Genomic DNA, 23,279 nt, shown 5'->3' with positions numbered 1-23,279 from the left:
GGTTCATAGAACAGAAAATATGTAGATATGGTGCTCAATGTACATCTGCACACTCACAGAAGGAGTTGACTGAATGGCAGAAACGCTACTCTTCACGGCTGATGCGTTTGAAACAGCAAAAAGAAAATAAACAGTCTATTGGGAACTATATGGAAACGCTAATTGAAAAATGGATGAATTCTTTATCTCCAGAAAAAGTGGTATGTAAATCATTTAATTTGGCATGTCAACTAAGAGAGAAGAAAATTGCTTCGTATGTCTTTCACATTTTCAAGTGTCCTATCGTTACTTAATTCACAACTAATTCATGACTTTTCAATGTAGTCAGTTGCTGTTGATTTGGAGGCAAACCTAATAGTTTGTGCCGAGCAGGCTGTGCCAAACATCATTGTGCTAGATTGCCAGTTAACCTTGTTTGGTGATGTTCCTTGTGTCATGGACCAGACCAAACACCCTCAAAACATATCAAGGAGATAGCCTAGATCCTAACTTATCGTATTTAAAGGCAAGTGTAAGATGCTGCGTTCCAGATGTGGTTTGATTGGTCAAACAAGTAGGCTTTAAGTATAACACACTTTATTCTTACACCATAATTAAAATACAAACAAAGAAGAATTAGTATAACTATAACTCTATTGAAATACTTAACAAAATAACATGTTATTTAACTACTACTGATCAGCTGTTCCAATATAGCAGCATCCCATAAACCCACCCTTGGCAAAGGCAAATTCAGCCAAACAGATTTCCCTCACTTGCTGTCTCCTCCAGATCAGGAGAAGGAACACCGACAGAATGACTCCAGCAGTGGAGACAGCACTGAAACTTGAGATATAGAGCTGTATCTAGCAGCTTCAACTCCAAAATCCCAACTGAAAGCAAGATTAAATCCCTGGGTCTCTGTGATCCTGACTCCACCCACTCATGCTTCTTTTGTCTACTTTTTAAAAAAAACCCAAAGCTATTTACTCTGCTTTCCATGGAGCCGACACCTTGGCATGAGCTTTACAGCATTCCTTTTCAAGAGAACCAGGACAGAACAAGTCCCTCTTAAAGGCACAAATTGTCACAGTTGAGAGATAAATGTTGTTCTGAGGATCATAAAGTTGTGTCACTCTCCACATTTCAATTACTTGTTGGTGTGCAGTGAATATTTGCTAATAATGAATGCATATTTGTTTGAAGTACCAAAGGCTGAATGTATCCAATTGTACATAGCCATGTGTTGATAGTTTTGGAGGAAGGGAAGCTGAATTTGCAACAAAACAAATTCCACAAAAACAATATTTTTGGATGAATAATTGTGGATTTTTAGAAAATTCTGAGAGAAATTGAGGTAACATTGCATTCATTCAACCTTTGGAAAGGGGGGAAAAAATCTACTAATTGAAGTTCATTTGATTTGTGTATCCTTTAAACATATTGATTTGCGAAGGTGGATTTGTTTTGTGTTTTTCAAGCTTAGTGAGTCTGTGGATGGAGTGACAGTGGAACATAGCCCAGAATTGTCAATAACGGTGACAACCAAGAAATCTAGTCAAGCATGGACTTTTATACTCCATTGTAAGGTAAGTATTATAGATTCACTTTGATGTTTGTTGATTTAATACAATACTTGGAAGCTTTTAATGTGTTACACTCAAATGCAACCTCAGCCAATACTGAATCTATCTTTCCATGCATTTTTACCGGGAATTTCTGGATCACGAAGGAGAGTAACAGCACTGTTAGTTCACATGCACGCGTGTGCGTACAAACTAACAAACTGGTTGGGATTTGGAAGTCTAAATTATATGGGTATAATGGGAAACTCTGTGTGTAATTTCTACAAGCATATTAACCCCTGTGCTTTGGGGTTGTCCTACTTTAAACTTGTTGATATTTAATTTGTCAAGAAATTCATAAATATCTGTGAATTATAACTTTTATTCATGCCTGCTGTATATTTGGCAGCATAAACTTCCTGCTGGTGGTTCATTTTACCTGGTGCGTGTCCAATTGCAATTTGAGCCCTCTCTGTAATATGTGTGACTTCAGTACTGTAGATAGTTTATTCAAAACTTTTATTACTGTATGAGTGAATAGTTTCCAACTTTCTATAATTATACGTTTCAGCAGCGTAGATTTTAATTCTTTTAATCTAGCGGCCTAGTTAACATTGGTCATATTTTGTGTCACCTTGTATATACCATTTAATAATTTGTGGATGTTACTTATACCTTTCCTTGGCTCAGTTGTGATCTTCTTGAATAGCGAAGCAGGCTTGAGGGGCTAAATGGGATATTCATTTTTATGTTATTTGGAATTTTAGTTTCCCCTGATTTGTTCCTGTAATTGTTTCCTTGTCTCTCACTCAGTTTATTCTAATTGCTCATTGATACATATATTTCCCTTTTGGATGCGGTGACCAAAATGGCACGCCACTTGGTGAAATCTGATGAGTGTATTCTTAAATCTCAGCCTGACCGTATCCCAAACTTCAAACTCTATATCATTGTCTTAACATTGGAGTTTAATCTATGTCTCAGGTTCCCCCTCAGTACATCTCTTAGTCTAATGCTGTCAACTTGAGTCGTTAATTCTTTCTTACTTTTCAGTGCTTTGTTCCAATGTTTTCACTTGTTATTCATTTGAATGATTACATAACAGATAAAAATCCTTCTCCAAAAGTTAAACTATGTCTTAGGTTTTCACAGTACTCACCACGATACTCAGTTCGATAAATAATAAACAAGGGTTTAAGTACTGAACTAGCTCACAAACCTTTTCGTAAACTAATCCATGGAAATTAGATTTTGTTTTTATATTGAGGGATGCTTAGACTAGATTAGTGGGATCACTGTTGGCTTTACTTATAGAACATAGAACATAGAACTGTACAGCGCAGTACAAGCCCTTTGGCTCACGGTGTTGTGCCGAACTTTTACCCTAAACCTAAGGTCTATCTAACCTCCACCCCTACCTTATACTATCATCCATATGCCTATCTAATTGCTGCTTAAATGCCCCTAATGAGTCTGACTCCACTACTCTCTCCGGCAATGCATTCCACGCCCCTACCACTCTCTGAGTAAAGAACCTACCTCTGACGTCTCCCCTATATCTACCTCCACTCACTTTAAAACTATGACCCCTCATAATAGCTACCTCCACCCTAGGAACAAGTCTCTGGCTATCCACTCTATCTATACCTCTGATCATTTTGTGCATCTCTATCAAGTCACCTCTTATCCTTCTAAAGAGAAAAGCCCGAGCGCTCTCAACCTTTCCTCTTAAGACCTTCCCTCCATTCCAGGCAACATCCTGGTAAATCTCCTCTGCACCTTTTCCAACGCTTCCACATCTTTCCTATAATGAGGTGACCAGAACTGGACACAATACTTCAGATGTGGCTGAACCAGGGTTTTGTATAGCTATAATAGCTATATAGCTTTTGTATAGTTATAATATAAGGAAATATGCAGATATTTTTAGTTAGTGCAATAGCCATGTAAAATCTTGTGTGTAATTAGAAGAAATGTGGCTAGCAATAATGTCAGACAACAATACATTTATAAAGCAAACTGTTGAATTACTTTGCAGTGTTTGATCAAGGAACTGGTATTATACTGGCAATTCCCCTTTGTGCAGTAATGACTGCCAATGAATTGGTTTTGTACGGCAATGAAATAATTCTAAAGCACAATCTAAGCCAAGGGGAGACTGTGGCATAGTGTAATGTCACCAGACTAATAATTCAGAGCACCAGGCTAATGCATTGGAGATAGGAATTCAAATTATGGATCTATTAGTAACAAGTCTGACTCCAGACATGATGGCAAAGATTAGGCCACTAAAGCAGCTGGAGATGACTGGGCTAAGAACAGTACCCTGAGGAAATTGAGAATGCAATTAGAAGGAGGAGTCATAGTTGATCTTAGACCACAAGATATAAGAGCAGAATTAGGCCATTTGGCCTATCAATTCTGTTCTGCCATTCAGTTACGGGCTGATATGTTTCTCAACTCCATTCTCCTGCTTTCTCCCCATGACCTTTGATTTGCTTACTAATCGAGAACCTATCTATCTGTTTTAAAGGCATTCAGTGACTTGGCCTCCGCGTCCTTCTGTGGCAATTAATTCCACTGATTCATCACCTGACAAGAAATTTCACCTCATATTAGTTCTTGGGCTTGAATTCTACTTTCCTATCTACTCCCCATATCCCTAGGTAACCTGAGAGACCAAATAAAATCTGTCATTCCCATGCTCCTATGTATTCAGCAATGGCACATCCACAAGCATTTGGGCTAGGGTGTTCCAATGGGTCTTGTAACCCTTTTGAGTGTACTAACTTCTTGTCTTAGTTTAAATTAGAACATAGAACAGTACAGCACAGTGCAGGCCCTTCGGCCCACAATGTTGTGCCGACCTGTTATCCTACTAAGATCAAGCTACCCTGCATACCCTACATTTTACTATCGTCCATATGCCTATCCAAGAGTCGCTTAAATGTCCCTAATGTATCTGACTCCACTACCACTGCTGGCAGCGCCTTACACACACCCACCACTCTCTGTGTGAAGAACCTACCTCTGACATCTCCCCTACACCTTCCTCGAATCACTTGAAAATTATGCCCCCTTGTAATAGTAATTTTTGCCCTGGGAAAAAGTCTCTGGCTATCCACTCTATCTATGCCTTTCATCATTTTGTACACCTCTATGAAGTCAATTCTCATCCTTCTTCACTCCAATGAGAAAAGCCCTAGCTCCCTCAACCTTTCCTCATAAGACCTGCCCTCCAGTCCAGGCAGAATCCTGGTAAATCTCCTCTGCACCCTCTCTAAAGCTTCCACATCCTTCCTAAAATGACGCGACTAGAACTGAACACAATATTCCAAGTATAGTCAAACCAGGGTTTTATAGAGCTGCAGCATAACCTCGCGGCTCTTAAACTCAAACCCCCTGCCAATGAAAGCCAACACACCATACGCCTTCTTAACAACCCTATCAACTTGGGTAGTAACTTTGAGGGATCTATGGATGTGGACCCCAAGATCCCTCTGTTCCTCCACACTGCCGAGAATCCTCCCATTAACCCTGTATTCTGCATTCAAATTTGACCTTGCAAAATGAATCACTTCGCACTTTTCTGGGTTGAATACCACCTGCCACTTCTTTGCCCAGCTCTGCATCCTGTCAATGTTCCATTGCAACCTACAACAGCCCTCCACACTATCCACTTCTCCTCCAACCTTCGTGTCATCGGCAAACTTACTTTCCCACCCTTCCACTTCCTTCATCCAAGTCATTTATAAAGATCACAAAGACCAGAGGTCCCAGAACAGATCCCTGCGGAATACCACTGATCACCGAGCTCCAGGCTGAATACTTTCCAATCTACTACCACCCTCTGTCTTTTATTGGACAGCCAGTTTTGTATCCAGACAGCCAAATTTCCCTGAATCCCATGCCTCCTTACTTTCTGAATGAGCCTACCATGGGGAGCTTTATCGAATGCCTTGCTAAAATCCACATACGCCACATCCGCTGCTCTGCCTTCATCGATGTGTTTTGTCACATCCTCAAAGAATTCAATAAGGCTTGTGAGGCATGACCTGCCCCTCTCAAAGCCTTGCTGACTATTTCCAATCAAACTATGCTTTTCCAAATAATCCTAATTACAATCTCCCAGGATCCTCTCCAGTAATTTGCCCACCATAGAAATAAGACTGACTGGTCAGTAATTCTCAGGATTATCCCTATTCCCTTTCTTGAACAAGGGAATAACATCTGCCACCGTCCAACCATCTGGTACTACTCCAGTGGACAGTGAAGACGCAAAGATCATTGTCAAAGGTGCAGCAATCTCTTCCCTCGCTTCCTGTAGTAACCTTGGGTAAATCCTGTCTGCCCCAGGGGACTTGTCTATCCTCATGCACATCCTCCTTCCTAACATCAACTCGAGCATATCAGCTTGTTTCGTGATGTCCTCACAGAAGTCAAGGTCCCTCTCACTGGTGAATACTGAAGCCAGGTATTTATTAAGGACCTCCTCCGACTCCGCGCACAGGTTCCCTCCACTATCCCGAATTGACCCTATCCTCACTCTGGCCATCCTCTTGTTCCTCACATAAGTATAGAACGCCTTGTTTTTCCTAATCCTACCTGCCAAGGCTTTCTCATACCCTCTTCTAGCTCTCCTAAGTCCATTCTTCAGTTCCTTCCTGGCTACCTTCTAGCCTTCTACAGCCCTGTCTGATTCTTCCTTCCTCAACCTTAAGTAAGCTTCCTTCTTCCTCTTGACTAGATGTTCCACATGTCTTGTCATCCAAGGTTCCTTCACCTTACCATCCCTTCCCTGCCTCAGTGGGACAGACTTATCCAGTATTTACTTTGTGGCCCCATCTTTTCATTTTTGTGACTAATTCTTTGTATTTAGGTATCCAGAAATGGAACCAGTGAATCCAGTTAGAAATTGAGATCCTAATGCTGTTGTAATGTATCTTGTCATTAGCTAGTTTGGAAGTGCTGAGAAACAAGATACAGGAACTTTAAAGGAGATGGTAAAAATAGAGCAATTGATAAATTGAGGTGAGGTATACAATGCTGCTTTTGGAATTAATGTTGGGTCAATTTTCTTTTCCCTCCTCAGCCTGCACGTTTGCTGTATCGAATAGCGTTGCTCTACGATGCTCATCGTCCCCATTTTTCCATTATGACTGTTTCTGTTGGTGATCTCAACACCCAGGTGGTACAAGACGTACCTGACAACTGTCAGGAATGGCTTGGAGGTGGGAAGATGACTCAGAATGGAATGGACCATTGTATATATAGAGTCAGTGTACAATTCAATACAGAAATATTTGGAACATTTCGTCAAACTGTAGTTTTTGACTTCGGGTCTGAGCCAGTCCTGATGCAAAGGATTATGGTGGATGCTGCATCAATAGAAGGTCTGTATTTGATCATTTTTGCTGTGTGCATAGATTGCTTACTGTTTACTTTGTGTTGGAAATGCTGTGACTTATTGAACAATCTTACAAGCCTAGAAGTCTCTATGCCAGTTTTATTTGTGCCATGTTGAAGGAAGTCTGTCTAAGAAAGTTAATTAAAGATGAAAAGGATGTCACTAGTTAATAAGGTAAACAGACATTAGAGAAAAATCAGTGAGTAGAAATTTTAACAATTTCCCCCTCATAAGCTATAGTTGTGAAACTTTTGAATTAGGGCATCACATAGAAATGAAGGCCAGATTGATCAGAATTGAAATTAGGGGATACTGATATGTGCCAAGGATGCTCAAAATTTGGAACTCTGTTGTGCAAATGGCAATTGATGCTAGATCAACTGTTAATTTTAAATTGAGATTTAAGCAAGTATTTTTGTATTCAGATTTCACAAATGAGCCATGATCTCATTAATTGACAAATAGGCTTGAAGGCTGAAATGACGTCCTCCTGTTCCTATGTTCCAAAATTAAATAATAGCCCCTTCTCAGCAGCTGTGGCTTTTCATTCTATAAAAATGTAAATATGTTGTCATTGCCAAGTTGGTTGAATATTTGATGGATCCCACTTTTGTGATAACAGTATGTCCCTTGAGCTTGCTCCAGCATTCATTTAGTTGATGGCTAAACATCGGCATCAGCATTCACTTTCTGTTTCTGTAGTGTCCAAGAACCCGGCAGTTTTAGTGTTAGATGTGATTTCATTTGCTCATGCATTACTTGTCAGTGCACATAGGGAATGAAAGGGACTCTAAAATTCTTGGGATGTGACATTAACTATCTCAAGAAACTAGAAATATCCATTTATTTTACTGTCTGATTTCTATCCTTCAGATATTCTTCTATCACGCTACTGTATCAACTCGTTGCATCTCTCAAGTACTCTGGATGAGAGGTCCAAAGTATCTCTCATCCAGACTTGATAGAAGTGCCAAACTGACCAAAACTCTGATTTTAAAAAGTGATAGGATTTGAAAGATGGAAAGAAAGTCGAAGAAATATTAGTGTTTAAGTCACTGTTATTTTACGCATTGATGAGAGTGGTCAGGCACTTTTTTGTTATAGTTTGAGATTTTTGGTCATCCTGCCATGAAAATTATGACTTGTGATTTTATATTAAAGTATTACTAACAAGTACATGAGGATTTAAACAACGTGATAAAGACTCATTGGAGCCATTAAGATTAAAGTTAGATCACATGTTAATAAAAATCACCTGAGGAGTTCATGAACTAACTATTGACAGACATCCTAAATTATCAGTGGTACACTTTAAATATCTGAAAAACTTGGAGAGGCTGAATTAATTTGTGCATTGGTTTAGTCTAATTGCATGGAGCCCATGTTTTAATTTTGTAGTAGTTGACTTTGTTGGTAGAGCTTTGATCACCGTTTTGAACAGGACAAAGTTGGTGATGAACAGCTAACTTCTAGATCACCAGGAGTAAAGGACACCAAGGATATCAGTTCTTGGTGGACTGAGGAACGTGACCCATAAGTTGTTAGCCCATATCTTTATCCCCTTTTAATGAATGTGGTCAATTCAGAGAAGGATTCATCAAAATCATTGTTTAGTCCACTCACAGGAACAGTGTCCCATTGTACTAATACCAGAAATGACACAGAATTACGTTGAAATGGAATAAGAATTACTATAGATCTTTCCAATTCATTCCCTTCAGCAATTACAGAATAAACCAATTTGTGACTTTAATTTTAACCTTAATTCATCAAAATGTAAATAAATCTATCTTTTGGAAGTTCAAGAAGGATTTACATTTTTGTATTGTCTTTTTCAGCTTATGATGTACTTTTGAAGTTGGTCATTGTTCTAATGTAGGACACCCAGCAACCAATTTGTTCACTGCACTTCCCACAAACAGTACTAAGATGATGTGATAGTACAACAGGTGGGAACACCTGCAAATTTCCAGTAGTTGCTACGCTTACCAAATGGATTTATTCTTCCCTCGGTTATGTTATATTAAATATTGGACAATTATTAAAGAAAGAGGCCAGTGACTTTGAGCTGGGAAGAATATCTAGAACTGACTGTAATTTGTGACAGCTTTATACTCCTTGTTCACCTCTTTTATGTAGATGCCCAATGTTTTGGTTTGGACACTGATCCCAGGCTTTACAGAATGTGGATTCACTGCTTTATAGATGTCTAGTGATCTGTCTAACAGCTGGTATACTGATTAACAGTTTTCTGTTGCAATCCCTGAGTGTCTTAATCATTTACTATTTTAATATAGGCTAATAGACTTTAATACAGGCTAGTGAAAGCCACATGGTACCTGGAGCAGAGGCAAAATGGGGTCTATTTACTAGCTCAATCTCTGATGTTGATTCTGAGAAAATATAAAGTCCAAAAATATTTTGATATTCGTCTTAAATATACTCCATCTTCTAGGGTAGAGAATTCCAAATTTCACTTCCCCTCAGTCCTAACTGACTAAGACCTCGCTCTGGACTCATCAGCGCATAAAGGTAGCCTCTCAGCACTTACCTTTCTTTGAGCCTTCTCAAAATGTTAGCATGTTTTAAGAGGTCACTGGTTCTGTATTCAAGAGAGTCTAGGCCCATTTCACTCAGTCTTTCAAACGGTGAGGAGTGATTACTGCTGTCATTGGAAGAGGAGTCCACAAAGTTATATCATTCCTGTTTCTTTGATTCAACATTGATACTATGGAGTATGATGACCTGTTTCACCTTATCCAAAGCAATAGAATCGTAGCCTGTATTGTAGAACCACAGCCTGTTTTTTAGCAAGGTAAATTTGGATCTAATCTCCGGATATATTTCTAACAGCTAGTGGTAGATCTATAGACTAGATTCCCAAGGAGCACAGTGGAAGCAGACAGTGTTGGTTCATTAAAATGCAAATTAGATTCCTTTCACAAAACAAAAATTTCTGACAATGAGAGTGTGATTTTAGGCATATGGTAAATATACCACAAACTTTGTATGAATATTTCAGTTGAGTTTCTGGGATTCCCAATTTTTCATCATTGGGGTTTTGCTGGCCACATAGCTGGGTCTGATGTAGACTAAATTAATAGAGGTTGATTGCTCTGGTTGAGTAAACATCTCCATTATCATTATGTTGAGCCAACTACCAGGCTGCTGATAGATGGAAGTGATGGACCTTGGTCCTTTCTAATCAAGCAAGTATTCCTAAAAGGGAAGTGAATGAGTCATAGAGCTTTTTACAACATTTCAAAAGGCTCTTCAGCCCATCGTGTGTCTGTGCCAGTCATCAAGCATCTATTTATTCCAATCCCATTTTCTAGCATTTGGCCTGTAGCCTTGTATGCTGTGACATTTCAGGTGTTTGTTTAAATGCGACTTAAATGTCTTGATGATTCCTGCCTTTACCACCCTTTTAGGCAGTAAGTTTTAGATGCCCACCGCCTTCTAAATATAAAAATGTTTCCTGAGATCCTCTTTAAACTTTATGCTCCTTACCTTAAAACTACGCCTTCAGTTCTCTTCTACGGAGAAACACTTTTCCCTACCCACGCTATCTCTGCCCTTCATAACTTTGTCTACCTAAATCAGGTTCTCCCTCAGCTTCCTCTGCTCTAAGGAAACTAACCCCAGCCTACGTAGTCTCTTTTCATAGCTGAATCGCTTCAACCCAGACAACGTTCTGGTGAATCTCCTCTGCAACCACATCCTTCCAATACTATGGCAACCAGAACAGCAGACAGTACTTCAGCTGTAGCCTAAATAACATTGTATCCAGCTCCAACATAAATAACCTCTTTGCTTTTGTATGCAAGCTTTGACTAATAAAGGCAAGTAACCCATATGTTATTGAATCATCAAATCCTTACTTTGCAGATAGAGGCTATTTGGCCTCTAGAGTCTGCACCAACCCTCTAAAAAGCATCCCGCCCGGACCCACCCTATTCCATTAAGCCTGCATTTGCCATGATTAATCCACCTAGCCTACAAAGCCCCGGACAATATGGGGTAATTTATTATAGCTAATCCACCTAACCCGCACCACTTTGGACTGTGGGAGGGAACCAGAGCACCTGGCAGAAACCCATGCAGACAGTGGTAGAATGTGCAAATTCCACACAGACATTCTGAGGCTGGAATCAGAGTCCGGGTTCCTGGTGTTGTGCTAACCACTGTGCTGCCTGTCTTAACCATCGTTATTACTGCCTTCAAGAATCTATAGACATGCACATCAAAGTCACTCAGGACCCTAGGAAGTACAGGTATTCAACCATTCAGTGTCTCCTCCCTTGTCATTGAAAATGCAGTAAAGACAAATGATCTGTAAGTTGTCTTGTAATGTAAACTTGACTGACTATAATGCTTGTCATTGATGCTTTGCCTGTTTAAATTGATATTACTGAGCTTGCTCCCAGCTGGTAGAGAGCAGACAGATAGCTGACTCTGTATTGACTGAATCTAGCTGGAAGTCACCATCTACTGCTCTGGTTTAATCTTTGTGTTTCTTTAGTTTATGTTAATCTACCTTCTCATGTTCCCAGAAACTAAGAAGAAGTTGAATTATAGAGATGTAGAAATGATTTTAGTTAAAGCAAATATTGATTGTAAATTTAATTTACAGATTTAGAACACCTGATGCAAGCAAGGCAGCAACTTCTCACTACAGCTAAGCGATGGGATTCCACTTGTAAAACAATTGTAGAGTTTGAGCCAAATGAAACTACTGACTTGGAGAAAAGTCTGTTGACCCGATACCAGATTCCGTTGTCTGCAGACCAGCTCTTCACACAATCTGTGCTTGACAAATCATTGACCAAATCTAACTATCAGTCTCGATTACATGATTTACTGTACATTGAGGAAATAGCACAGTATAAGGAAGTCAGCAAGTGAGTACAATGTAACAGATAACATTTAATTGTTTCACCAGTGTTGTTTCTTTTGTCTCTATAGATGTATTGCAAATAATTTGCTTTTGCTAAGCAGATCCTGTGTAAACGCAGGGAGCAAAGGATTTAAACCTTAACTCCTGCTATATTACAGAAACAAATTATTGCCAATTATTTTATTTCTGGGCACCTACACTTCAGCCTATGAAGTAACTTTTGCAGTGGCTTTTATCATTTTCCTCAACTTTACAATTAATCAGTACCTTGATCAAATCAGAACTTTTCTTTTTACAGTTTATTTCAAAAAGCTGATTTGACACTGATGCTAAGTAACTCCTGTTCAGGGATGATTCAGTTATTGAAGAGGATCTTGATTTTCATACGGGGAGAATATTGATTTTAATTTAATTCCTTCTTGGAACTTAGCTGTTCACTATAGTGAAGTTATGCTGAAATATTATTAAAGCATCCTCCTATACAAGGATTTAACAAACAAGAATTACAACATTTAAAAGGCGTCTGAATGGGTACGTGAATAGGAAGGATTTAGAGGAATGTGGGCCAAATGCTGGCAAATCAATTCAAATGTCTGGTCAGCACAGGCAAGTTGGACTGAAGGATCTGTTTCTGTGCTATATAACTCTATGTATAGCTTTTGAATTTTTTTCCTCAAAACCATCGCGATACTTGATTATTTGCACCAGGTGTGTTTTGGTACTGAATCAGAGACCAGAAAGACCCAGGTTTAGTTTGATTTCTGATGACCTGTTATTTTAGTCAGGGTGTCAGTAACAGTGGTGTAGTTGACTTTAGTACTTGCTTCTGGGAAGGGGCTGTTGGGAGTGTGATTGACACTCTTCTTTAATTCTGTTTTTCATTTTGAAACTTTCTTATTCATATACTCGAATATAAGTTGACAACTGTTTTATTGTGGACATTAGAAGCAGTACAGAGACCCATGCAATTGAAGTTTCAATTCATCACAGCTGTAAAAAAGTTTTGAACTGTTTATTGAATCACCAGTTGATATTTTCATCTGTTCACGTTCCTTCAGAATTTGTTTAAAACTTTATAATATCAGAATGGTCTTTCTTTATAATGTAACAGCAATTCTTCCACCAGGTGGAGCACTTGCCCTTCTGTCACAAGACCAGTCATCTGAGAGTTAGGTACAGTGAGACTATCGCATAGATCCTATAAATTAACTTTTTTTTAGGATTAGGGCCAGCCTACGTTTAGAGGGAACCCTGGTTTGACAAACAGAACAGCTGCAGTGATCGTTTAAATTAGGATTGTTTCACTTGCGCTTTCAAGCTGATAGACAAGCTGGTATTATTAGTTATTAGCTGTAGGAATAGAAGAACTGATTCATCCACTATAATTCATATATAACATATTGCTTTGACTTGCATTGTTTTCAATTATTTGTAGACAAACTGCCAAAAGTTGCACATGAGAGCGATAGCCACTAATTTTGTTTTAAAACTGGAGCTTGTTTTAATTTCCACTGTGAGAAATCCACAATTGATATATTTAAATAGGCTTGCAATTTGACAGTTCTGTTATTAAGTTCTATTTTCCTGATTTTGATACTGCATGAAAAGACTTTTCATGAAGTTTGTACATTGATGTACAAATTTGACTTTATTTAAATTTAGATTATAAATTATTTTTGAAGAGATCAAATTAACTACTTTGCTTTCCTCTTTCATGTTATATAATAGGATCTGGTGATCCTGTTGTAGTGTCCCTACCTCTCAGTCAGGAGGCCTCAGTTCAAGCTTCCTCTGTTCCAGAGGTGTGCCATAGCACATCTAAACAGGTTGATATAAAAATATATATCAACCATTAGACAGTCCATTTAATGCAGTTACTTGCTATGTTGCATGTTCAGTTACTTGACGACAAACTGCGTAAGCTTTGATAGTGTTTCTCTTTTCCCCTATTTTTCTGCAGCTATTGATTTGCTGGCTAATTGTTCCAAGGCTATAAAGTTCCTTGGTGCCTCACCCAATAAATATTCACCTGAGTCTCATTGTTAATAAAATATTTGACCACTTAGGTGTCAGAGTTGAGCATTTCTTGTCCCTGTACTCAATTTTGATAGTGGTCAATGGGTTTAGAACAGGAACAACAATCTTGACCAACTTTTTTTGTCTTATTCTTTAAGCCCTTCCATCCACTCGGAGCAAGAATGCTGAGACCAATTATAATGCCCACAATAAAGCTAAGGTAGAGATCAGATACTCAGCACAGTCAGTGGTTTGGAATTGATCTATGTTGCACCACACGAGTCTGCTGCTGACCAACCAGCCCAGCCCAGAAATCTGGAAACAGTGTTTAATGCTGTCTGAAACTTTGTCTGCCTGAATGATGCAACACATTTTTCTTGCCAGTATGTTGTGCCAAGGATCCTCCAGGACTTTTAAGTGCCTTCCTTTTGTCTCCACTATATGCTTCTGACCTTGCTGATTGCTGCCATGCGTGAGCACTTTGCAAATTCAGCAATAGAAACGAAGTTTTAGAGCGGGAGAAATAATGTTTCAAGTCTAATTTTTTTTTGGAACTTGAGAAAGTTGGAAAAGTGGTGGGTTTTATGTGAAGAAGAGTGATGGAAAGAAGTGTGAAAATGATAAGTCAGGTGAAAGAGATCAGAGATCACAGGCATTTTGGAACAAAAGGCAAGTTTATGGTCTGAAATGTTGAACATAACATTGAGTCTAGAAGACTGTAACTGCTTAAAAAGAAATGAGGTGCTGTTTCCCTTAGCTGGCATTAACTTCTCTGCAGCACTGCAACCGGCCTAAGACAGAAGTGTGAGCATGATGCAAGATGATGTATTAAAATGGGTAGAGATAGGCAGGTCAGCCAGCGATGCCCACATCCCATGAGTGAATTAAGAAATATTAATTGCTTTCAGCCTCTTCAAGGTCGAGGCCAATATACCAGGTGACAACAGCATTGCCCTTTCTGACAGATTTGATAAATTCAGGGTTAGATGAATGAATTAAATGAAAACATCAACCTTAGCTTTATTTGATATTTTACTTTGGCTAGAAATAACAGAAAAACCAATGTCTGTTTATCAGATCTTTGATTAGAAGAATTAGTATCATAATACAAAATGTGAATCCATATCTTGTTGCTTCATAGTGACTGTGCAATTTCTTACAGCATGGTGCAATTATTGGTACTGCTTGGTCACCTACTAATGTACGTCATTTAGGCTGATAAAGTATAGTAATGAATACAGTTTTGTGTTGTGTCTTTAGGAATGCCTTAAACCATAGCCCTATTTGGGAAGATGTAAGAGATTCTATAGCTGTGTTCACAAAAGAGCAGAGCTCTCCTGGTCCTGATCAATAATTTTACTTTAATCATATTCCACCGATATATAATCAGTCTCTCATTTACTTTGGGACCTTGAGTGCATTGACTGTTGTATTTGCTTCTGAAACAGTGACTTCTCCTCAACAATATTTTAGAATGTCCCAAGATTGGAATAAGGGTTCTGTTTAATTGCAAGTTCTGTCTGCTTTTCCAGTGGTCATGTAAGAACAGATTGCTCATCAAGCTTGGCAATGTCATGGCAAGAGAGAGAAAACAAAATAATATTAGGAAAAGGCAAAAATAAGAAATTCACCTCCATAGAGTGTAAGAATGCACTTTTTTGATTTGGTTTCACATTGTTTTGCTCTCCTGAAGAACTAGCAACATTGGCATAGAAGAAATCTGTGATTATTCTGGTCTGCTTTGCTATATTGCTAGATATCAATTTACCAAAACAGTAAGCAGGAGCCAGTCTGTCTTCCACAACTGTTTATTTGTGTTTCATCTGTCAATTAAGATTTCTTTCTGGTCTCTCCCTTCCTCACCACTCTGCCTTGTTGGGGAAAACCAGCCCTTTGTTTTAAACTGCTTAGCAAGATGTACTTGTCTTGTATATCTTAACCAACCTGTTCAAACCTGTTATTATACACCTCTAGAACAAGTGGGACTTAAGCCTCCGTTTCCTACTTCAAATTTAGGGACATAACCACTGCAGCATGAGTTCCTACCCAAACTTAACTCATATTTTAATACAAGAATCACCTGAACATTCCAGCATGGTACTGCATGTCAATCTCATTTAGATGATCCTGAAATAGAGTTTGATCCTATAACATTATGAATCTCAGACCTGAGTGGTGCCAGTTGTGCCATGCTAAGAGTTAGACCCAAACCTAACCCTTTCTTTTATATCTGGATGTGCTGTCACACAACTGAACGACTTTCTCCAAGTGACATGACAGTTTTCACCTATTCGCCAATTAACTATCACAAGATTTCAGTTCTACCGCATCAAGGTTGCGTCTGGACTCAGTTAGGTCATTTGGTTCTAGAGTTCGATTGTGTCAGATCTGTTTCTCAACCCCATTCTCCTGCCTTCTCTCTGTAATCTTTGATCCCTTTACTAATCAAAAACCTATCTATCTCTATCTTAAAGACATTCTATAACTTGGTCTGCACAGCCTTCTGCAGCAATGGAGTTCCACAGATTCACCACCCTCTAGCTGCAGAAATTCCTCCTCGTCTCCGTTCTAAAGGATTGTCCCTGCACTCGGAGGCTGTCTCCTTGGTTCTAGTTTCTCCTAGTGGAAACATCTTTTCTGTGTCCTCTCTATCCAGGCTGCTCAGTATTCTGTAAGTTTCAGTGATATCCCCCCTCATCTTTCGAAACTCCATTTATTACCAACCCAGAGTCCTCAACCGCTCCTCATATGATGACAAGCCCTTCATCCCCGAGATCGTTCTTGTAAACCTTCTCTGGATTCCCGATGCAAGCACATCCTTCTATAGATATGGGGCCCAAAACTGCTGACAATTTTCCAAATTTGGTCTGACCTGACCCTTGTACATCCTCAGTAGTACATCTCTGCTGTTGTATTCTAGTGTTCCTGAAATGAATCCCAACATTTTTGCATTTGCCTTCTGAACTGCCAGCTGCGTGTTAACCTCAAGAGAATCCTGAAATAGGACTCCTTCCCAGTGCAGAAGGTAAGACTGGAGATTCGCAACAATCTTTAGCAGCAGTACAGTGGCTCAGTGGTTAGCATTGCTGCCTCACAGCATTAGGGACCTGGTTCGATTCCAGCCTCAAACAACCATCTGTGTGGAGTTTGCACATTCTCCCTGTGTCTGCATGGGTTTCCTTCGCATGCTCTGGTTTCCTCCCACAGTGCAAAGATGTGCAGATTAGTTGGATTGGCCATATTGAAATTGTCTATAGTGTTCAGGGGTTTGTAGCCTTAAGTGAATTAGCCATGGTAGATGTGGGATTATGGGATAATGGGATACAGTAGGGGGCTGCATCTGGGTGGGATGCTGTTTGGAATGTCAGTGTGGACTCAATGGGCCAAATGGCCTCCTGCACTGTAGGGGTTCTATGATTCTTTGTACTTCAGATTTCTGACGCCTCCCCCCCCCCCCCCCCCCCACCCCACCAGAAAATAATCTGTGTCCCTATTTTTTTTACCAAAGTGTATAACCGCTCACTTTCCCACATTGTCTTTGATCTGCCATCTTTGCCCACTCTCCTAGCCTGTACGTGTTCTTCTGCAACCCCTCTGCTTCCTCAACACCACCTGTGCCTCCCACACGACGCCTTGTGAAAGGAGTTCTGGAAATACAGATGGATCTCGTCCACTGGCTCTCTTTGTCTAACTTGCTCATTACCTCCTCAAAGAAAGACAACCTCTTAGCAAAGCCATGCTGGCTCAGCTCTATTTTGTCATGCAACTTCCAAGTTCTCCGCAATCTCATCCTTAATAACGAACTCTCAAATCTTACCAACAACAGAGGTCAGGACCTATAGTTTTTGTACGGATCTATAGTTTCCTGTCTCCTGCCTCCATCTCCCCTTAAATAGGGGTGTTACATTTGTCATTTTTCAGTCTTCTGGGATCCTAATTGACTCCAATGATTTCTGAAAGATCGCCTCCAAAGCCTTGACAGTCTCCTCAGCTATCTCCTTCAGATCTCTGGGGTGTAATCCACCTGGCCCGGGTGATTAATCCACTTTCAGACCTTTGAGCTTCCTTAGCACCTTTTCCTTAGTGATGGCCATTATTCTGCCACTCTCACTCACCACTCACTTCTACCCCCTGACTCTCTTGAAGTTCTGACTGAGAGGTCCGATACTCCATAACAGCTTCACTTAATCTTTGGAGGCAGCTACATCTTTTTAGTACGGACCTAGCACAACCAATTCCGTTGAGATTGACACTCTCCAGGTTAAGAATTCTGATGTCATACTGGATTCCATCATCTCCAAACCAAAATATACAAGCACCAGGAGCCTGATTTCCAATTTAAAATTCCTCCCTAATGTGATTGTTGAGATACTTTTCAAACGAATTAGTACCACTCCATGTAAAAACAAATGTGCCATAAAGGTGCCCATGTGTTTTCCTCATTCGCCAATAAAACATTGCAGGATCTAACTAGAGATCTGCACAACCTTACTTTAAAAGGATAGCCCCTCACCAAAAAGTACCACATGAGAAGCATCATTCAGTCCATAAACATATTTGTTCAACTTCCAGAGCCTCCACTGAGTCTGGAGAAACACCTCTCTCTGAAGCAGGCTACTCGACAGGAAAGCTGCTTTTATATCAATGGACTTGCACGTCCATGAAGTGGATTACTCACATTAAAATTCCTAGCCCCTTAACTACTGTTGTAGCCATGGTCATTATGTGACTAATTCTATTCAGCTTCTGCCGAATAGAACCATGAGAGTGTTGATGGTGAGGGTGTCAGTACTGGTAATGCCACTTAGTGTCAAGGAGTGATGGCTGGATTTATTGCTTGTTAGAAATGGTCATTGCCTGGAACATGAGTAGTGCGAGTGTTATTTGCCATTTAACTACCTACGCCTGAATGTTGTCCATCTCTTGCTGTATACAGCCACGGACTGCTTTAGTATCTGAGGATGTTTACAATGCTTAACATTGGGCAATCATCAGTGAACCTTCTCACTTCTGACCTTATGATGGAGGGAAGCTCAGTGATGAAGCTGCTGAAGATGGTTGAGCCAAGAACACTACCCTGTGAGAGTCCTGCAGTGATGTCCTAGGGCAGAGATGATTGATTTCCAACAACCATACCTATCTTCTTTTGGGCTTGGTATGACTCTGACCGGTGGAGGGTTTTCTCCTGTTTCACATCAGCTCCAGTTTTTGCTCAAGCTCCTTGATGCCTCTTCTGTCAAATGCAGATTTGATATCAAGGGCAGTTGCTCTCACCTCACCTCAGGAGTAGAGCTCTTTGTCCTTGTTTGAACCAAGCTATAATGAGGTCAGGATCTGCGTGACTCTGATGGAAAGGTAATTTGATTGGATTTTTCCTGCTTTTAGGACGCAGGACAAACCTGGAAATTTTTCACGTGTCAGTGGCTGCCCGTAACGTAGCAGTATTAGAAGAGCATTACTGCCAGAATGTTGTTAGGGCCCATAGCCTTTGCAGTTTTGAGTATCTTTAGCCATTTCTTCATGTCACGTGGAGTGAATTGAATTGGTTGAAGACTGGCATCTGTAATGTGGGGACATTGAGAGGACACTGTGATGGATCATCCACTTGGCAAATGGTTCAGCCTTATCTTTTTGCACTGATGTGCTGGATTCCCTCATTGTTCAGGATGGAAATATTTGTGGAGAATTTACATCCTGTTGTTGAATTGTCCACCACCATTTACAATTGGATATGACAGAACTGCAGAGCTTAGATCTGATCTGTTGGTTGTGGGATCACCTAGTTCTCTCAATTGCATGCTGCTTTGACATGCAAGCCGCCCTGTGTTGTAGCTTCCCTAGATTAATACCTTGTTAGGTCTGCCTGGTGCTGCTGCTGGCATGCCCTCCTGTATTTTTTGGACTGGGGTTGATCTCCTGACAGGAGTGGTAGAGTGGGGGATATGATGAGCTCTGAGCCTGTAGATTATGGTTGAGTATAATTCTACTGTTGATCACCCACAGTGCTCTCATGGTTGCCTGGATTTTGATTTGCTAGATCTGTTTAAATTCTGTACAATTTAGCATGGTAGTGCCACACAACATGTAGAGGATATGCTCAATTTTAAGATAGGACTTTACCTCTCCACCCCTACCAGTACTGTCATCGATGAGCATATCTGCAGCAGGAAGATTGGTGAGGATAAGTTAAAATAGATTTTTTGCTCTTGTTGTTTCTGCCATATATATGCTAACAGTCATGCCCTTTAGGATTTGGCCAGCTGTGTTGCTCAGTTCCACTCTTGGGTGATAGACTTTGAAATCCCCTATCCAGTGTACATTCTTTGCCCTTGCCACTGTTGGTGCTAAGTTCACATGGAGGAGTATTGATTCATCTGCAGAAAAGGGTGTGGTTGGTAATAATCAGCCGGAGGCTTCCTTGCCCATATTTTACCTGATACCATGAGATTTCTTGGGGTCTCGAGTCCATGTTGAGAACGCCCAGTGAAACTTCTTACAACTGTGCTGGTGGGTCTGTCCTGAGGCATACCCAGTGTTTGGTGTCTTGGGCATTGTCGGTCAGGTATCATGCTGTCAGTATGATTCTCAGGCTATTGCTTATCTAGTCTGTGGGAAAACGCTCCCAATGTTAGCAAGGAGTATTTTGTAAGGTGGACAGGACTGTGTTTTTCATTATGAATTCTGGATCAATGCCAGATAGTCTATTCTGTTTAATTCCTTTTTTATGATTTTGCAGCAGTTTGATCCAAGTGGGTGCTTTGCTAGGTCATTTCAGAGGGCAGTTAGGAATGAAAAATAAGAATCAACCACATTGCTGTGGGTCTGGAGTCGCACGTAGGCCAGGTCAGGTGAAGATGGCAGATTTCCTTTGCAAAGGATATTAGTGAACAAGATGGAGTTTTATGATAGTCAGCAGTGATTACATGGTTGTCTTATACTAGTTTTTTGTTTTGCATTTTTATTGAATTTTATTTTCACCAGCATCGTGGGATTCAACCCATGTCCCCAGTTAGCCGGAGTGTTGGATTAATAATCGAGTGGCAACATCATCGTCCTATCTGCTATTTAACGCTCTCCAAATGTTTTTTGCTGATGCTTCAGCCCTGATAATGCTTTCCTGCCAGCATTAGAGTGTTGAGGTGGACGAAGAAAGTGGAACGAGTATTTGTTCCTCTCTGGCCTGAGGGTCATCACAAAGCATTGAGTGCAAGTTTGAATCATAGTTGTGCGCCATTTGATGTGTATTAATCCCCCAAGCCATCTGCAAAAATGTTTGGCATGTACTTCCATGCCACTGCTGTATTTATCTTGTAATTTGGCTGAGCTTCAAATATCTTGTGTAACATTTCATCGACGACTGCATAATTTCTTTCATGCAAACCATCGCCGAATGAACTTTCTGCAGCAGTGGACATAACAATATTTATGTTCTTACACATGTCCCTAAACTTATAATTTGTAAATTCCCCTCCAATAGTTTAGAGATTTTGATGGTGTTCCAAGGTCTGTGCCAACCCAGTTGTCCACAGCATTATCCACTATTATTTGTTTGGCTGTCTTGTTTATTACTATAGTCATGCTGAACCCAGTAGCCATATCTTCAAAATATAATGTAAATATTTTGATCCTTTTGCCCCTTGTTTAGGTCCATAGCCACAACCCTATTCCTAGTCTAATGGAACATTCACATCTGGTGTGATGGTATCATCCAATATTCAATATGTACATTGCATTGAAATGTTGGTTTTTAATAAAGATTGATACTCATGATCCATAATTCAGACATTCTCCAGCAGTAGCTTCAGTTTTTGATGAAGCGGCAAACTGTGCATGCAACTTCCAGGTAATTCTCCTCTTGTGAGCTGCACTCCTGTCTCCAGAGATCAGTGATACTTCTTGGACTTTTCAGCAAAATAAATGGCTTCTTTAGTAGTGCAATAAATGTCTTCATATCGTTACTTATCTTTGCTCTTCTTATCAAAACTTAGTTGGCATTAACAATATGTGACTCAAAACCACATTGATGCTGATGAAATGATACATTCCTGCGATTTGACATGGGAGGACCACTTATTAAAAAGATCTTCATGTGTTACCATCCTCAGAACTAAAGCAGTTACTGCATTCATATTGTTTAATCGTAACATTTATATGCATTGTCAAGGGTTTGCAACTAACAGTTTAGCCAATCAACCTGACATCGTCTTTGAGCTGCAGCCACTATATTGTGCATTACAATTGAATACATTGGTAATGAAGACTTAAATTTTTAGCGGCTAATAGCATGCTTTTGTGCCATTTATTCTCATCATACTCCACATCAGAGCTGTTTGCATTGTGAATTAATTTTAATATTCAATTCCTGGTTTTTGGACAATTCCTCTCAGCAAAAAAATACCTATTAATTATCCCCATGCATTTCTAGGATTCAGCTGCTTTCGGCTGTCATCCTAACCTAGTATTTTGTCTTGATTCACAAATCTATTAAAAGTATGACCCACCTCAGAACATCTTCCAGCAACTCCATCTTTGTTCAAATGCCTGCAACTAGCCCCCTGCCAGCGTTTGAATGTCAGTAATCATGGAGTCCTCAATTCTCTGTATCACTGCAGAATTTCTAATTGGAGAGATGGCTAGAAATATTTGTTTTCTCCCCCAAAATTATTTAGAGCACCAGTTGTTTGTTCTAAGAGAATATTTTCCATCAAATCGAGCATCTGCCAAAATGAAAAGTCTATGCGCATGTGAGATTTTCATATAATGTACTAATCTGACCACAAGCACAAACTTGGGAATTTCTAGAATTTGTTTTCAGTAATTTGTACAATGTATCAAAATGTATGACACATTCCTCCATGGACTAGCTGACTGTCTTGTTAAATTTATCAGACATTGGCCATGCCTCATAAGTTTGCAATAAATCATCTTTTTTATAATTCTTCCATTCGTACGATTCAAGTTCTGAAACAGAAGACTTGTGGGTAATCAGAGGGAGACAGCCTGTAGTATGACTTGACCATTTCAGAAGCATTTCTTTTGTCCCAAAGAAAATTCTTAATTATTTTCATACCTGAAATATTCATTACCAAATTCATGCTCACTATCTTGCTAGTCATACATTTACCGAAGAAGGAAGCAGGTGTTGGTTTGTCTTCCACAACTGTGTGTCTTTCACAGTTCAATGCAAACTCAAGTCTGCTTTCTCCTCTTCGAAACGAACTTCCTTTATTTTGCAAAGCATCCTTAAATATATGCTCCCAATGGGCATCAGCTTCTTTCTGGAGTATGGCCTGGTTCATTCTTGAAGGGTCAATTTTTCATTTGTGACAGTGGTCTCTGACCTTTTTAAACGCAAGATTGCTTTTTCGAATGTTTTTGTTCCTGTTTTATTTTTTACATTCAGAGGAACGCAGAC

At 39.8% G+C, this 23,279-nt stretch overlaps 1 protein-coding gene across 6 annotated transcripts in view; it reads left to right on the top strand.

The window, feature by feature from the left end:
- helz (helicase with zinc finger) overlaps nucleotides 1–23,279 on the top strand; it is a 273,419-nt gene that overhangs the window by 74,680 nt on the left and 175,460 nt on the right. For all 6 annotated transcript variants that reach the window (XM_020511475.2, XM_048610734.1, XM_048610735.1 and 3 more), the window contains 4 exons: nucleotides 2–200; nucleotides 1,461–1,568; nucleotides 6,637–6,937; nucleotides 11,585–11,852. In XM_020511475.2, the coding sequence (XP_020367064.1) occupies nucleotides 2–200; nucleotides 1,461–1,568; nucleotides 6,637–6,937; nucleotides 11,585–11,852 (876 nt within the window). The remainder of the gene's footprint in view (nucleotide 1; nucleotides 201–1,460; nucleotides 1,569–6,636; nucleotides 6,938–11,584; nucleotides 11,853–23,279) is intronic.

The sequence above is a fragment of the Rhincodon typus genome, chromosome 23 (genome assembly GCF_021869965.1).
Source record: "Rhincodon typus isolate 14 chromosome 23, sRhiTyp1.1, whole genome shotgun sequence".
NCBI lineage: Eukaryota > Metazoa > Chordata > Chondrichthyes > Orectolobiformes > Rhincodontidae > Rhincodon > Rhincodon typus.
Note: the sequence above shows the minus strand (reverse complement) of the source record. Positions and strands in the feature narration are given on the sequence as shown.